The 17,841-nt window shown below is 43.2% G+C and overlaps 1 protein-coding gene across 6 annotated transcripts in view; it reads left to right on the forward strand.

Annotated features, from left to right (window-relative positions):
• LOC112237714 (C-Jun-amino-terminal kinase-interacting protein 4-like) overlaps positions 1-17,841 on the forward strand; it is a 49,435-nt gene that overhangs the window by 2,640 nt on the left and 28,954 nt on the right. For all 6 annotated transcript variants that reach the window (XM_042315283.1, XM_042315284.1, XM_042315286.1 and 3 more), the window contains exons 2-4: positions 11,066-11,186; positions 16,030-16,100; positions 17,034-17,128. In XM_042315283.1, the coding sequence (XP_042171217.1) occupies positions 11,072-11,186; positions 16,030-16,100; positions 17,034-17,128 (281 nt within the window). In that variant the 5' untranslated portion in view covers positions 11,066-11,071. The remainder of the gene's footprint in view (positions 1-11,065; positions 11,187-16,029; positions 16,101-17,033; positions 17,129-17,841) is intronic.

A 17,841-nucleotide genomic window follows, 5' to 3' on the forward strand; every position in this document is an offset into this window, starting at 1 on the left:
ATTTATAGTTGTACAACATTTATACACATAAAAACAGCATTTGAATATTACATTTACATTTTGTTAAAAACTACATGTTGTTAAAAACAATAGAAACAACCATGAATAAAAGTACCTTTTCTTGTAAAACATCCAATCTGTAAAAGCTATTTAAAATGTATACTAATGATTTAACAAAAGTAATGCTAAGATATTAATGTGTCATGAAAGGAGTGTGACTATTTGCACTGGCAAAGCGGTTTTATGGGATCTGATAATTATGAGTTTTTCACTCCCCTGGTATTGGTTGGTGTCGGCAAGAAATGACGAGTAAAAATGTATCCTAACACCAAGACAAGACCGAGACACTCCTAGGCTGGACTTGAGTAGGCTACTACAACACTGAAGATAACTGAGGGATGCATACATTATCCAGAGTCACTATCCTACACTGAATCATAATACAAGTGGGTCTGTCATACAGCCACATAAAACCCCACTGAATAGTGAAGGCTACTTCTTCCTGTCATTTCTTTCACATTGTTTGCTTATAACTGATGATCCCTCTTGCGTAGGACAATTTTGCATAGTCAACATGCAGTGATGATGTATTGGGTCTATAGGCCACCTCACAAACCTCATTGTTACAGAACTGTTTTTAATTGCTTAACATTGCATAGGTTTAGGTAAAAAAAAATCTGAGCGGTAGATCTCGGATTGCATTTTGACTCAACGTGATTTTGAATCCGTTGGTGACCACTGCTCTAAACTAAAGCATCAGTAATCAGACAAGAGTATATACAAATACAGTCAGGCTATTATACAGCGTCCATAAGTGGGCCGCAATTACCTATTGTAGTCTAGGAAAAGCCCTTGAAACTGTTTATGAATGAGTAGTTACACATTTACATTTATGAGAAGTGAATTAGGCCTCATGTTATAGAGACAAACATTCGTAATCGGGCAAGGTACATTGGACACACACACACACGCACACACACACACATAGAGAAGATGCTGTATTCTGCCTCAGAAGCAGCAGGTTTAGTGACTCAGCAATTTATCAAGACTGCTCATCGGATGGAGAGAGGAGGAGAGGATAAGTTGAGAAAGGACAGAACAGAATTAAGAGGACAGGACAAGCGAGTGGAGAAGAGGGGAGATAAAACAGAACTGGGTTTTACTGGCACTTGCAGTATGAAGGGCTTTCATGCTATTTCTGTAGTTACACCTTTTCTCACTGTATCATCCTGAATGAGTTGTTACTTGAGTAATCATGACATTAATACTCAAAAATGTAAAAAAAAAATAATAATAATAATTTGTAGTGTATAATACTGTGAGAATAAAGTTCCATCCAAAGCAGTTGAAGTTCCATCCAAAGCAGACTGACCTGCATCGTTTGACTGCTTTGGATATGCATCTTAAGCTCCTCTAGTAAAGGTAACATATTAAGCTCATCCCTCTAGTAAAGGTAAAGAAATAGGCATCAGGAATAGAAGAGGAACTTAGCATCTGTCCAGGCCCTTACACAGAGTCATGACCCTACCTCAGTGGGGAGAACGATCACCATAGAACTAAAGGTTGCCTTGCCCCTACAGCAGACCTAGGATCAGCTCAGCCTACCACAATTTTTACCACAGCCATTTGGGGTCAAAATGACTATACTGAGCTTTGATCAGTGGTTACAGACAACTTCAAGACTGCGGAGCTTCACTTGCAGCACTGCCCAGTCTGGTTTGACCTATTTCTGTGTGTGTTTTGGTTTGTGTCCATGTGTGTGTTTGTTGGACCTCTTGCTGCCTGGCCCTGAGTCTTAGTGAGGGAGAGTTGGATGTGACTCGGACCGTTTGTCTCTCTGTAGTCCCATTGGAGCAAACTCAGCGTGTAGTGCTGTTTTAGGCTTCTCCGCTCTGTCCAGGCTGTGACACAGAAACAGTGAGACACACTCCTCCAGCCCGCCTTGGGTTTCTTCATCCCAGGAAGCCTTGTGTTCCCCAGAAAAGATGCAGATGAGGGGGTGGGGACCGAGGTTTTCGTATTGTTGGCTGTGTGGGTTATGATTTCCAGGTCATGTGATCCTTTGTGATGGCCAGGGCTCACTGAGAGGGAGAAACTTCCCTGTGCCTTGGCTTCTATTACGTACTCTTGGGCCTGGTGTTGCACCATAAACCTTCCCCATTTTACTCAATATTGACCTACTCTGTTTCCAAGGGAATGGTTTGTCAAACCCTCTTGGATTTTAATAAAGAGCAACATCTGTTCCCCTAATGTCTTATAGGCCACTCTGAAATATAAAAAGGAAAACGCCACATTGCTGCTCATGTTCCTAAGTGATGTTATTATAACAAGGTTTCCACCCTTAGGTCTTCATCAGGCAACAGTACCTGGATGTGTGTTCTTCAGCTTTTATAGGCCCCTCTGCCACGCATTGATTCTGTTGTTGTTATTTAACAGATCGCTCAAATCGAAAACACGAACCTGGAAAAATAAAGAAGGGTGTTCAGCTGTGTGCATCTTCTCACCACTATGAGGAGTAAAGTCTCCATGATATAGTTGTTCATCACATAGTTCCCTTTGTACAAATCATACACTATTTGACTGTTTATAGAAATGTGAGTGAGTTTAAGTAGATTTCACTCCAGTTCGACATTCATCCCTAAGGTGTGGTTATAAACTGACACTTTACAGACATGTGGCAAGTAATACTTCATCCTTAACCAATGTTTTAAATCACAATGAATCTACATGGATGCAAACAATGGCCGCCCCCTCAGAGGTGGCACCACTGGTTCAAAAGTGGTGTGGCAAAATTTGTCTGTGTCTTTTCTGGGGCATGGAGTTTTTCCTAATCATGACCTGGTCAGGTAAAACTCTGGGTCCTATTCGTAGGCTATGACAAAATATTGTTATTATACATAGCTTCCCTTTTCATCTGTGTTATGACTATAGACCTGTGCTTTTAATTGTCTGGTCATGTGAATTGAAAACCATCTTGACCTGAGGTGACTCAAACTATCACAAACCTTGTTGTAATTCATTCTGAATATAATATCAAAACAGCCAGAGACAACAACTTCAATGGACAACATACTCTGTAGTTTAGTGGACTACTATAGCAGGGCTGAGCGTTATGTAAAGAATGGTTACAATGACTTTAAATATGAATTACACTCTACACACACACATACACACACAATGTTAAGCAGTGGACTAAAATAAATACAGAAAGGTTTCAATGTAGAAAGTACATTTTATGTCATCTGATTAATGATGCTCTTCTGCTATTAATTCTGTAAGCTTTATGTAAGGCAGGGTTACATTTAACATTATACACAGTATACTTTGTAACAGTTTTTTATGTGTAAGTTATAAAACCACTAACCTTCTGTTGTTGTCTGACAATGTTGTTATTATCATGGTTGGCCAGCCTACTGAAGCAAAGACACAGCCAAGGCTGACTCATCTACAAATCAACATACACTGCTCAAAAAAATAAAGGGAACACTAAAATAACACATCCTAGATCTGAATTAATGAAATATTCTCATTAAATACTTTTTTTCTTTACATAGTTGAATGTGCTGACAACAAAATCACACAAAAATTATCAATGGAAATCAAATTTATCAACCCATGGAGGTCTGGATTTGGAGTCACACTCAAAATTAAAGTGGAAAACCACACTATAGGCTGATCCAACTTTGATGTAATGCCCTTAAAACAAGTCAAAATGAGGCTCAAGAGTGTGTGTGGCCTCCATGTGCCTGTATGACCTCCCTACAACGCCTGGGCATGCTCCTGATGAGGTGGCGGATGGTCTCCTGAAGGATCTCCTCCCAGACCTGGACTAAAGCATCCGCCAACTCCTGGACAGTCTGTGGTGTAACGTGGCGTTGGTGGATGGAGCGAGACATGATGTCCCAGATGTGCTCAATTGGATTCAGGTCTGGGGAACGGGCGGGCCAGTCCATAGCATCAATGCCTTCCTCTTGCAGGAACTGCTGACACACTCCAGCCACACGAGGTCTAGCATTGTCTTGCATTAGGAGGAACCCAGGGCCAACCACACCAGCATATGGTCTCACAAGGGGTCTGAGGATCTCATCTCGGTACCTAATGGCAGTCAGGCTACCTCTGGCGAGCACATGGAGGGCTGTGCGGCCCCCCAAAGAAATGCCACACCACACCATGACTGACCCACCGCCAAACCGGTCATGCTGGAGGATGTTGCAGGCAGCAGAACGTTCTCCACGGCGTCTCCAGACTCTGTCACGTCTGTCACATGTGCTCAGTGTGAACCTGCTTTCATCTGTGAAGAGCACAGGGCGCCAGTGGCGAATTTGCCAATCTTGGTGTTCTCTGGCAAATGCCAAACGTCCTGCACGTTATTGGGCTGTAAGCACAACCCCCACCTGTGGACGCCGGGCCCTCATACCACCCTCATGGAGTCTGTTTCTGACCGTTTGAGCAGACACATGCACATTTGTGGCCTGCTGGAGGTCATTTTGCAGGGCTCTGGCAGTGCTCCTCCTGCTCCTCCTTGCACAAAGGCGGAGGTAGCGGTCCTGCTGCTGGGTTGTTGCCCTCCTACGGCCTTCTCCACGTCTCCTGATGTACTGGCCTGTCTCCTGGTAGCGCCTCCATGCTCTGGACACTACGCTGACAGACACAGCAAACCTTCTTGCCACAGCTCGCATTGATGTGCCATCCTGGATGAGCTGCACTACCTGAGCCACTTGTGTGGGTTGTAGACTCCGTCTCATGCTACCACTAGAGTGAAAGCACTGCCAGCATTCAAAAGTGACCAAAACATCAGCCAGGAAGCATAGGAACTGAGAAGTGATCTGTGGTCTCCACCTGCAGAACCACTCCTTTATTGGGGGTGTCTTGCTAAATGCCTATAATTTCCACCTGTTGTCTATTCCATTTGCACAACAGCATGTGAAATGTATTGTCAATCAGTGTTACTTCCTAAGTGGACAGTTTGATTTCACAGAAGTGTGATTGACTTGGAGTTACATTGTGTTGTTTAAGTGTTCCCTTTTTGAGCAGTGTATGTAACTAGGCCTACTCATTATTATTTGTAAATTAGTCAGTCACCATTTACCCACAATGCATCACATATAAACCCAGCAAAAAAATAATCTTCCCTTTTTCAGGACCCTGTCTTTCAAAGATAATTCATAAAAATCCAAATAACTTCACAGATCTTAATTTTTAAGTGTTTAACACTGTTTCCCATGCTTGTTCAATAAACATGCACCTGTGGAACGGTCGTTAAGACACTAACAGCTTATGGACGGTAGGCAATTAAGGTCACAGTTAAGAAAACTTAGGACACTACAGAAGCCTTTCTACTGACTCTGAAAAACACCAAAAGAAAGATGCCCAGGGTCCCTGCTCATCTGCGTGAACGTGCCTTAGGCATGCTGCAAGGAGGCATGAGGACTGCAGATGTGGCCAGGGCAATAAATTGCAATGTCCGTACTGTGAGACGCCTGAGACAGGACGGACAGCTGACCGTCCTCGCAGTGGCAGACCACGTGTAACAACACCTGCACAGGATCGGTACATCCGAACATCACACCTGCAGGACAGGTACAGGATGGCAACAACAACTGCCCGAGTTACACCAGGAACGCACAATCCCTCCATCAGTGCTCAGACTGTCCGCAATAGGCTGAGAGAGGCTGGACAGGTCTTGTAGTCCTGTTGTAAGGCAGGTCCTCACCAGACATCACCGGCAACAGTGTCGACTATGGGCACAAACCCACCGTCGCTGGACCAGACAGGACTGGCAAAAAGGGCTCTTCACTGACGAGTCGCGGTTTTGTCTCACCAGGGGTGATGGTTGGATTCGCATTTATCATTGAAGGAATGAGCGTTACACCAAGGCCTGTACTCTGGAGCGGGATCGATTTGGAGGTGGAGGGTCCGTCATGGTCTGGGGCGGTGTGTCACAACATCATCGGACTGAGCTTGTTGTCATTGCAGGCATTCTCAACGCTGTGCGTTACAGGAAAGACATCCTCCTCCCTCATGTGGTACCCTTCCTGCAGGCTCAGCCTGACATGACCCTCCAGCATGACAATGCCACCAGCCATACTGCTCGTCCACTGTGCGTGATTTCCTGCAAGACAGGAATGTCAGTGTTCTGCCATGGCCAGTGAAGAGCCCAGATCTCAATCCCATTGAGCACATCTGGGACCTGTTGGATCGGAGGGTGAGGGCTAGGGCCATTCCCCCCAGAAATGTCCTGGAACTTGCAGGTGCCTTGGTGGAAGAGTGGGGTAACATCTCACAGCAAGAACTGGCAAATCTGGTGCAGTCCATGAGGAGGAGATGCACTGCAGTACTTAATGCATCTGGTGGCCACACCAGATACTGACTGTTACTTTTGATTTTGACCCCCCCTTTGTTCAGGGACATGTTATTCAATTTCTGTTAGTCACATGTCTGTGGAACTTGTTCAGTTCATGTCTCAGTTGTTGAGTCTTGTTATGTTCATACAAATATTTACACATGTTAAGTTTGCTGAAAATAAACACAGTTGACAGTGAGAGGATGTTTCTTTTTTTTCCTGAGTTGAGATGTTCTTGACCATGGACAGTGAAAGCATATTTCACCCTTCAAGACTCTGCTTGCTTAGACTCACTGCACTGCTTCCAACAACACATTGTTGGGACATGAGACGGTCGATGAAACACCAACGTTTCAGATGACACAAACTGACACTGGTAGTACTCCAAAACATATTTTGCAATTTTAACCATCGGTTCAAGAAGTATCTCTGGGTAGGCAAAGGGGCCTCGTTCAGAAGAACAACATTAGATAACTAAAGTGCTGCAGTGGAGAGTGGAGATGATGACAGGGCAATACGTGTCCCAAATGGCACCCTATTCCCTATATAGTACACAAGTTTTGACCAGAGCCCTAAGGGCCCATTTGGTGCACTACATAGGGAATAGGTTGCCATTTGGGATGCAACCTAACTGTTGAACTGCATTAACCAGAGTCCCGATGAGGGGTGTTATGAATCATGGGGGTATGGAATGTGCAATGCTGTGATTCCTCATATGTATCCTCTCCTCTCTCCTTTCCTCTTTTTGTCCATCCTTCGCAGCATATTTTGGTTCCCTAGTACTCACGGTAGGAACTGATTGCCAGTCAAATCCATATATTCAATTATTAAATCAACTACTTTCAACATTTTAATTGAAAATAATGTATATTTCATGAAAATAATCATTTTCATGAAGTAGATTTTATTGAATGTTACTCATTCTGTTGCACTCTATTCTAACCAAACCTGCCTTACCAGTTCATATCACTAGGTGTCACTATGCACTAGCTCGTCGAAAAAGATGGCTGCCTGTCTCTGTATTTGTGAAAGTTATGGTGGTGCTAGAATCCATAAATTCACTCTTTATGGTTGTGTTCATATTGTCTGTAGACTGCTCTGTGGTGGAATTTGTAGTTTTTTACTTTTAAGACAGTGAAATTTGCAACACAAACCTTTGTGAATAATCACCAGCAGTGCAAATAAAATAATATGCCAATGAACATTACTGGACTAACAAACTTTCCAGTAACTTCCGTATCCATTGTCCTTGGGTAGCAGCAGCAGATTGTTTCATCTTCTTTATCCTGTGCCAAACACATTTATTCAGTGAGTCTAAATCATAATGTTAGCTGCTGGCTACATGATTGCATCAACCTAGCTAGCTAATGTTAGCTAGCTAGCTATCTAGCAAGTCTACTCTAAAGCTAACATTAGTAGTTTTGTTAGCTAGCTAGCTATAGATTGGATCATTCTAGATAGTTTTAGATGACTAAACTGCTTTTATTAACTGCTTTTATTCACACATGCCTTGTTTTCCATGAAAATGTGTGTTCATTTGCAGGTTTAAAAATATATACTTGTGTATTGATTTTAAGAAATGCATGGATGTTTATGGTTAGGTACATTGGTGCAACGACAGTGCTTTTATTGCAGATGCGCTTGTTAAATCACCCGTTTGGCGAAGTAGGCTGTGATTCAATGATAAATTAACAGGCACCGCATCGATTATATGCAACGTCGGACAAGCTAGATAAATAAACTAGTAATTTCATCAACCATGTGTTGTTAAAATTGATTGTTTTTTATAAGATAAATTAAATGCTAGCTAGCACCTTAATTTGGCTCCTTGCTGCACTCGCATAACAAGTAGTCAGCCTGCCATGCAGTCTCCTCGTGCAATGTAATCGGCCATGATCGGTGTCCAAAAATGCGGATTACCGATTGTTATGAAAACTTGAAATCGGCCCCATTAATCGGCCATTCCGATTAATCGGTCGAGCTCTAGTTTCCACTAGATAACACGACCACAAAGTCAGATTGCTCCAGGATTCCACACTGGAGAGGAGTGTGAGCGAAGAAATAAACCAAGTGCAGAGTCAAAAATCGATGTGCTGGTGCAACCAAACATAGTTGTTGAGAGGTGTGGTTAATTAGGCTCTGTAGGCTGTAGCTAGAAGACCACTGTGACTGACAAGTGAATCCACCTGTCACAGCGAGCGTGGGGGTTACCACATGAAATCCCAGGGACAGGGTTTTATTCACTAAACATGCAAACAGGCTGAAATTGGGGGAGGTACTATGTCAACTTGCCCAATAAGAAATGCCTGCTTTCTTTTCTGTTGCAAAATGTTTTTCTATGACGTGAACTATTGAATTTGTCTGGTAAACGTGTTCAGTGCCGCTGCATTCACAGCAGATTGAAGTACTGGGGCAAATGACGTCTTGCCACACGTTTTCCAGTGGCTCTGTGCTCCCTGGTTTGTTCTTCTAGGGGAGAGGAGCACAGAAGGCCTGGGAAATACAGTATGGTGGCCAGATGATTAGCTGCAGCCTTTCTAGCTGTGTTGAACGTTACAGGTAGAAATGTATTCTATAGAAGGTTATGGCTTTGTTTAATGATGAAAAAAGATCATTATCTGATGTACTGAAGGCAGCTCTAATTTCAATTCAATGCATCTATAAATGTGAAAACAGAAAAGAAGAAAGGAGAGGACTGAAGAGCAGGCTAGAGTAAAGTATTACAGCTGGCAGGATGTGAAAGCACACACACACACACACACTGGATTTCTGTCCAGGACACACTTCTCTGACACACCAGAAGGATGTGGGAGTGGAGGGGACCTTCATTTCCGGGTGAACAGAAGACTTCCAGATCCTGGTCTGTCTATGTAACATAGTAGTAGACATCCCTGCTTCTTAGAGTGTAGTCTAGACTATGTTGTGGCAGTAGCTACACATGTACCCCTCTGTATAACGTACAGGGTGGTCCTGTATTTGGTCAAATAATAATTCTGCTCTCTATATTTGCAGTGTCTCTTTTAAACTGTATTATGTCATGTGTGTGTGTGTGTGTGTGTGTGTGTGTGTGTGGTGTGAGAGAGTGGTGTGTGTGTGTGTACAGTCATGGCCATTTTTTTTTAGAATGACACAAATATTAATTTCCACGAAGTTTGCTGCTTCAGTGTCTAGATATTTTTGTCAGATGTTACTATGGAATACTGAAGTATAATTACAAGCATTTCATAAGTGTCAAAGGCTTTTATTGACAATTACATGAAGTTGATTCAAGGAGTCAATATTTGCAGTGTTAACCCTTCTTTTTCAAGACCTCTGCAATCCGTCCTGGCATGCTGTCAATTAACGTCTGGGCCACATCCTGACTGATGGCATCCCATTCTTGCGTAATCAATGCTTGGAGTTTGTGAGATTTTTTATTTTTTGTTTGTCCACCCGCCTCTTGAGGATTGACCACAAGTTCTCAATGGGATTAAGGTCTGGGGTGTTTCCTGGCCATGGATCCAAAATATTGATGTTTTGTTCCCCAAGCCACTTAGTTATCACTTTTGCCTCATGGCAAGGTGCTCCATCATGCTGGAAAAGGCATTGTTCGTCACCAAACTGTTCCTGGATGGTTGGGAGAAGTTGTTCTCGGAGGATGTGTTGGTACCATTCTTTATTCATGGCCGTGTTCTTAGGCAGAATTGTGAGTGAGCCCATTCCCTTGGCTGAGAAGCAACCCCACACATGAATGGTCTCAGGATACTTTACTGTTGGCATGACACAGGACTGATGGTAGCGCTCACCTTGTCTTCTCCGGACAAGCTTTTTTTCCGGATGCCCCAAACAATCGGAAAGTGGATTCATCAGAGAAAATGATTTTACCCCAGTCCTCAGCAGTCCAATCCCTGTACCTTTTGCAGAATATCAGTCTTTCCCTGATGTTTTTCCTGGAAAGAATTGGCTTCTTTGCTGCCCTTCTTGACACCAGGCCATCCTCCAAAAGTCTTCACCTCGCTGTGCGTGCAGATGCAATCACACCTGCCTGCTGCCATTCCTGAGCAAGCTCTGTACTGGTGGTGCCCCGATCCCGCAGCTGAATCAACTTTAGGAGATGGTCCTGGCGCTTGCGGGACTTTCTTGGGCGCCCTGAAGCCTTCTTCACAACAATTGAACCGCTCTCCTTGAAGTTCTTGATGATCCGATAAATGGTTGATTTAGTTGCAATCTTACTGGCAGCAATATCCTTGCCTGTGAAGCCCTTTTTGTGCAGAGCAATGATGGCGCCACGTGTTTCCTTGCAGGTAACCATGGTTGACAGAGGAAGAACAATGATTCCAAGCACCACCCTCCTTTTGAAGCTTCAAGTCTGTTGTTCGAACTCAATCAGCATGACAGAGTGATCTCCAGCCTTGTCCTCGTCAACACTCACACCTGTATTAATGAGAGAATCACTGACATGATGTCAGCTGGTAATTTTGTGGCAGGGCTGAAATGCAGTGGAAATGTTTTTTTGGGATTCAGTTCCTTTGCATGGCAAAGAGGGACTTTGCAATTAATTGCAATTAATCTGATCACTCTTCATAACATTCTGGAGTATATGCAAATTGCCATCATACAAACTGAGGCAGCAGACTATGTGAAAATTAATATTTGTGTCATTCTCAAAACTTTTGGCCACGACTGTATATGTTACTGATGAGAGAGAGTTACTGAGAGTCCTCTCTGTGTGTCTCTGAGCAGAAGTTCATGGAGTTTGAGGACAGTCAGGAGCAGGAGAAGAAGGACCTTCAGAACCATGTGGGCAGAATGGAGTCCCACTCCCGCCAGCTTGAGCTCAAGATCAAGAACTATGCAGACCAAAGTAAGTTTACACATCACTCACTCACTCACTCACTCACTCACTCACTCACTCACTCACTCACTCACTCACTCACTCACTCACTCACTCACTCACTCACTCACTCACTCACTCACTCACTCACTCACACACACACACACACACACACACACACACACACACACACACACACACACACACACACACACACACACACACACACACACACACACACACACACACAGGCTGAATCCCAAATCGACCTCTTACCCTCCACTTCGCGTTCACATGCACCTACACCATTTGCACAAGTGTCGCAAAGCTGAGTGAGTGAAAATTATTGAGGGTGTGTAGAGGCGTATTAGCCCCTCCGGTAGGCACTTCCACTGAGCCTGCAACACTGCCTGATCCATAGCAATGCGCAATCCCATAAAGCACTGCCTTATTTTTGAGTTCTCGCAATTTCACATAAAAGAATGGAGAGACGTGCCTAATGCATTTGTTTGTCTAATGTCGAAACTTGATACATGTAAAAGAAGAAATAACACCCAAATTAAATGTTTAACTGTTGCTGAGGTTTAGATTTTGTAAAACGACAGGGTGGATTTGTTCATTTGAATTTCCTGCTTGTTTTATTATTTAAAAGGGTAATATGAACTGCATCGTTCAAGTCAGGAGTGTGTCCTGGCGTTGATGGGCTTATTGATCCCCTCGCCGCTCTCTGGAAGTCACCCTCAGAGTTTCGTGAGCAACACGTGACAACGGAGTGATTTGGTAGGGGCGAGGAGGTGGTTTTAGATTCACCATCTCACTCCTGTTTCTCCTCTCTCCCTCTCACACTGAATCCACACATTCATTACCCACCCACACAGTCACATACATGCATTTCACATCATTGGTATGCCTACCATTTTGCACACAGCAGTCCATATATAGCATCTCCATGGAGCCCAGTGCAAATGTATTTCCATGATATTCTCTGCCTCTGCCTTTCTCGTCTCCCATTAATCCGTCGGACAATTAATTAGACACATACACACACACACACACACACACACACACACGCACACACACACACACACACACATTAATTCACACTCTTTTTGGGTGACAGTAATGGGATTACAGGATTACTGTTACTCCCATCCTCTTTAAGTGGCACCACATCCCATTGGTGGATTTAGGAGGGGAGTCTGATGCGGTGCCTTTAGGGAACACATGCATCCACAGTGTGATGTGATAGCTCAAACCTCTGTTAGCAATGACTTATTGAGGAGGAGAGAACCATAGCTTCATAAACTGACATACTGCTGTTGTTCTTCAGTCTTAGGAAAATGACAATCTGACTGCCAGTTCCTGCTTCAGCCATTTGCTTTATTGTTGTCATGCTAAGCAATTGCTAAAGCAGAAACAGACTGGCAACCCAGGCCTGGGAAATGCAGATCGTAACGGCACACACCCAGTGTGTATAAACAGTCACGAGTCCCATTCGTGTAGTTAACCATCTGTAGAGCACGCTGCCCTGGCTGCTGCCACTCCCAGTCTGTGGTGAATAATTCATGGGTCATTATGCTGTTCCAGACAGGCGTTCTCCAACCAGGGCAGAGTCCACAGCTACTCTATGTGTAGAGTTGCCCACAAGCTACTCTTGTGTGGATAGTCTTAGACTGCAGGCATCATCTCTTACTTGCCCTCTTACTTCAATTGGGAAGCTTGTATGGAGGAGAAGATGAGTGGACTTCCAGATCCGTGGTTACTTTGCAGGACAGTGGTACACTAGAATGCTGTTTAGACATGGTGTGTATCTGCTGCAGGGTTGTGGTCAATTCCATTTCAATTCCAGTCAATTCTGGAAGTACACTGAAATTCCAATTATCTTCAATGCTTTTCAGTTAGGAAAATTGGAATTTGGTTTACTTTCTGAATTGCCTGGAATTAAAATGGAATTGAGCCCAACCCTGATCTGCAGACACAACTCTTGGTTTCTTTGACAATGCCGTTCATTGTCTTTTGTCAAAAAGAAACATAATATTGCGTATTCCTCTCACCCAGTCCACCCAACAGAGTGAGCCAACGTTCTAAACACACTAACTCGGTCTACATCATACCCACTCTCACCACTCCTCAGAGAAGGACCACATAGCTGTCCTGCGGATGCCTGTTGGGCAGGCAGAGAGAAAGGCCCCTCCCATAGCTGGCCACAGTCACTGTGGTTCGTATGAATGGCTGGGAAGTATTTCCACCACAATGTGCATGTTAATATAATACACTGCACTGATGCTTAAAAACCGTGATGAATCAATCCATCCATATGTGGGAACAGTTAGACACCAGGCTAGACATGTACAGTATACATGGTATATTGGTGCAGTTGTATAGCACATGCAGTATATGGCTCTGGCTAATTAGCCCTAAGACAGGGAGACCTACCTACCTAACTAACTAACTAATCTGGAGTCAGAACAATCTGTCCTCCTCTATGTGATGTGGAGTAGTGGTCCCTCATTCAGGAAATGTGTAATGGCTTGATATAATATCAATAACACCACAGTGAGATGATGTTAATTAGGGGGATGGGGCCCTTATCCTGTAATCTACAGTCAGATAGAATGAATTCATTGGTCCCTGCTATGCTGATCAAAGGGAATTCATCCACCAAAGAGGAACTGATCATACTGTAATGAAGACCCATGAATAACGACACGCTGCACCCACTACTGGACTGCACTGCCAGTCCGATGACATCATCATAAATGGCCCACCACCACAGCCTTGTGTGACATGCGTTCCTAGTGCCAGTCGGCTACATCATGGAAATGGTACCGTTGACCTTGTTGTAGTGGTGCCATGTTCCCATGTTATATCATTCTCCCAGTACGCAATTATCTGACTTTCCAGATTATTCTAGGGTTATCCCTGTACCAGAACATCACCATGAAAACCTCTAGCCTCTTCAACTCTGTTTCATCTAGACACAGAGTTGAGATGCTCTGTTTCATCTAGACAGAGTGGAGATGCTCTGTTTCATCTAGACACAGAGTGGAGATGCTCTGTTTCATCTAGACACAGAGTGGAGATGCTCTGATTCATCTAGACACAGAGTGGAGATGCTCTGTTTCATCTAGACACAGAGTTGAGATGCTCTGTTTCATCTAGACACAGAGTGGAGATGCTCTGTTTCATCTAGACACAGAGTGGAGAAGCTCTGTTTCATCTAGACAGAGTGGAGATGCTCTGTTTCATCTAGACACAGAGTGGAGATGCTCTGTTTCATCTAGACACAGAGTGGAGAAGCTCTGTTTCATCTAGACACAGAGTGGAGAAGCTCTGTTTCATCTATACACAGAGTGGAGAAGCTCTGTTTCATCTAGACACAGAGTGGAGAAGCTCTGTTTCATCTAGACAGAGTGGAGATGCTCTGTTTCATCTAGACACAGAGTGGAGATGCTCTGTTTCATCTAGACACAGAGTGGAGAAGCTCTGTTTCATCTAGACACAGAGTGGAGATGCTCTGTTTGATCAGTATACATCAACAGCACATATCAATTCATCACATGAAGTTACCCCGGCCTTATTTTCCTTTCACATCAGAAACAGACACAGAATCCCTCTAGAATAGTCATGGCATTTTCAATTCAAACTTTACCATAACCTCACAGCAGTATTTTCAATTCAAACATTATCCCAGTGTCTCAGCAGCGTTTGAAGAGTGTTAATGCCAGTGTAATTGATAGTATCCCTGTGCTGTTCTCCGGCTGTTGTGCTGCTCCACGCCAGGGTTAGGCTAAACCAGACAGACTAATGGGAGGATTAGGGGTTTTTGTCACCTCTTAAATCGGGCCTATTTAAAATAATTTGAGAGAGATTACTTCCTCTGTGCTGTGAGTTCCCCGCCCCATTGGCGTCACACAACAGTCTAGTGTCTGATGTCTTATTACCGTTGAACCGAGGACACCTAGTGGCAGATCATTGTCATTACAAGGAGTAGAGTATAGCTTGTCCCACATCTTTCCTTGCTGGGCTGCTTTCAATTGATGTTGATAATGTGGGCTGGCTGTAGTGGCTATAACAGCGTTGATAACAGACACAGTCGTCTCTCTGGAAACACAAGAATATGAAAGTATTTTATCTCAGTTCAAAGCAGTTCTATTTGTGTGGTCATTGAAGCTTTACCTTTTGTCACAATATGGTGTTACTAATGACTCATTGGTTAGCCTCTGTGTCTGTGTGTTTCCTTATAAGAACAGCTACTCATTTAACAGCTGACTAGACTGGCGTTGGAAAAGACTAACCGACTGACTGTCTTGTCTGTCTGACAAACGGATAATCTGATTGACTGTCTGTCTGAAAAACGGATCATCTGACTGACTGTCTGTCTGACAAATTGATCATCTGACTGACTGACTGTCTGACAAACTGATCATCTGACTGACTGACTGTTTTGTCTGTCTGACAAACTGATAATCTGACTGACTGACTGTCTGACAAACTGATAATCTGACTGACTGACTGTCTGACAAACTGATCATCTGACTGACTGACTGTCTTGTCTGTCTGACAAATTGATAATCTGACTGACTGTCTGTCTGACAAATTGATAATCTGACTGACTGTATCTGACAAATTAATAATCTGACTGACTGACTGTCTGACAAACTGATAATCTGACAGACTGTGTCTGACAAATTAATAATCTGACTGACTGACTGTCTGACAAACTGATCATCTGACAGACTGTCTGACAAATTAATAATCTGACTGACTGACTGTCTGACAAACTGATCATCTGACTGACTGTCTGTCTGACAAACTGATGATCTGACTGACTGACTGTCTGACTGATGTTATTTCTTCTCTTCTCCTTCAGTCGGCAGGATGGAAGAGCGAGAGTCTGAGCTGAAGAAGGAGTTCAACTCACTCCATCAAAGACACACAGAGGTAAAGAGAGAGAGAGAGAGAGAGAGAGAGAGAGAGAGAGAGAGAGAAAATAGGGAACTCTTCCTATCTGTATTGTTTTCCTAAGAATAAGATTTCAAGTACCAAAAGTAAAACTAACCTCTCTGTTCTGTCCATTACAGATGATCCATAACTACATGGAGCATGTAGAACTAACCTGTCTGTTCTGTCCATTACAGATGATCCATAACTACATGGAGCATGTAGAACTAACCTGTCTGTTCTGTCCATTACAGATGATACATAACTACATGGAGCATGTAGAACTAACCTGTCTGTTCTGTCCATTACAGATGATACATAACTACATGGAGCATGTAGAACTAACCTGTCTGTTCTGTCCATTACAGATGATCCATAACTACATGGAGCATGTAGAACTAACCTGTCTGTTCTGTCCATTACAGATGATCCATAACTACATGGAGCATGTAGAACTAACCTCTCTGTTCTGTCCATTATAGATGATACATAACTACATGGAGCATGTAGAACTAACCTGTCTGTTCTGTCCATTACAGATGATACATAACTACATGGAGCATGTAGAACTAACTGTCTGTTCTGTCCATTACAGATGATTCTGTCCATAACTACATGGAGCAGACCTGTCTGTTCTGTCCATTACAGATGATACATAACTACATGGAGCATGTAGAACTAACCTGTCTGTTCTGTCCATTACAGATGATACATAACTACATGGAGCATGTAGAACTAACCTGTCTGTTCTGTCCATTACAGATGATACATAACTACATGGAGCATGTAGAACTAACCTGTCTGTTCTGTCCATTACAGATGATCCATAACTACATGGAGCATGTAGAACTAACCTGTCTGTTCTGTCCATTACAGATGATACATAACTACATGGAGCATGTAGAACTAACCTCTCTGTTCTGTCCATTACAGATGATACATAACTACATGGAGCATGTAGAGAGGATCAAGCTCCACCATATGAGTGTAGTAGAGACTTCAGACTCTGGAACTGTGGGCAGAGTCAGGTAAGGCTTGGTGTTATACAGGTAACTGCCAAAATAATTGAAACACTTGATTAAATGAGGGTACAAAGTCTATTGAAAACAGGTACTTCCACACTGGTCTGTTTCCTGAGATAATTAAGGAATTAACATCCCATCATGCATAAATATTCTGGGCAGGCCATTATTTTGGCTACCATGGCTATGCCCCCATAGGAGGACATTGTCCCCATCCACAGGGGATTAGTGGTTTGATTATTTGACTTTAAAAAAAATGTAACCTTTATTTAACTAGGCAAGTCAGTTAAGATCAAATTGTTATTTATAATGACGGCCTACCCTGGGCAACACTGGGCCAATTGTGCACTGCCGTATGGGACACCCAATCACGGCCTGATGTGATACAGCCTGGATTCAAACCAGGGACTGTAGTGATACCTATTACACTGAGATGCAGTTCCTTAGACTGCTGCGCAACTCGAGAGACAGAGTTGATGAGCATGAAAATACAATAAAGTGCTACTTATTTTTGACAACTTTTCAAATAAAATAAAATTGTATTAGTCACATGCGCAGAATACAACAGGTGTAGTAGACCTGACAGTGAAATGCTTTCTTACAAGCCCTTAATCAACAATGAAGTTTTAAGAAAATACCCCCCCAAAAGTAAGAGCTAAGAGCAGCAGTAAATAACAATAGCAGGGCTATATACAGGGGGTACCAGTACAGAGTCAATG

This window comes from Oncorhynchus tshawytscha, unplaced genomic scaffold (genome assembly GCF_018296145.1).
Source record: "Oncorhynchus tshawytscha isolate Ot180627B unplaced genomic scaffold, Otsh_v2.0 Un_contig_8190_pilon_pilon, whole genome shotgun sequence".
In the NCBI taxonomy this organism is placed as follows: domain Eukaryota; kingdom Metazoa; phylum Chordata; class Actinopteri; order Salmoniformes; family Salmonidae; genus Oncorhynchus; species Oncorhynchus tshawytscha.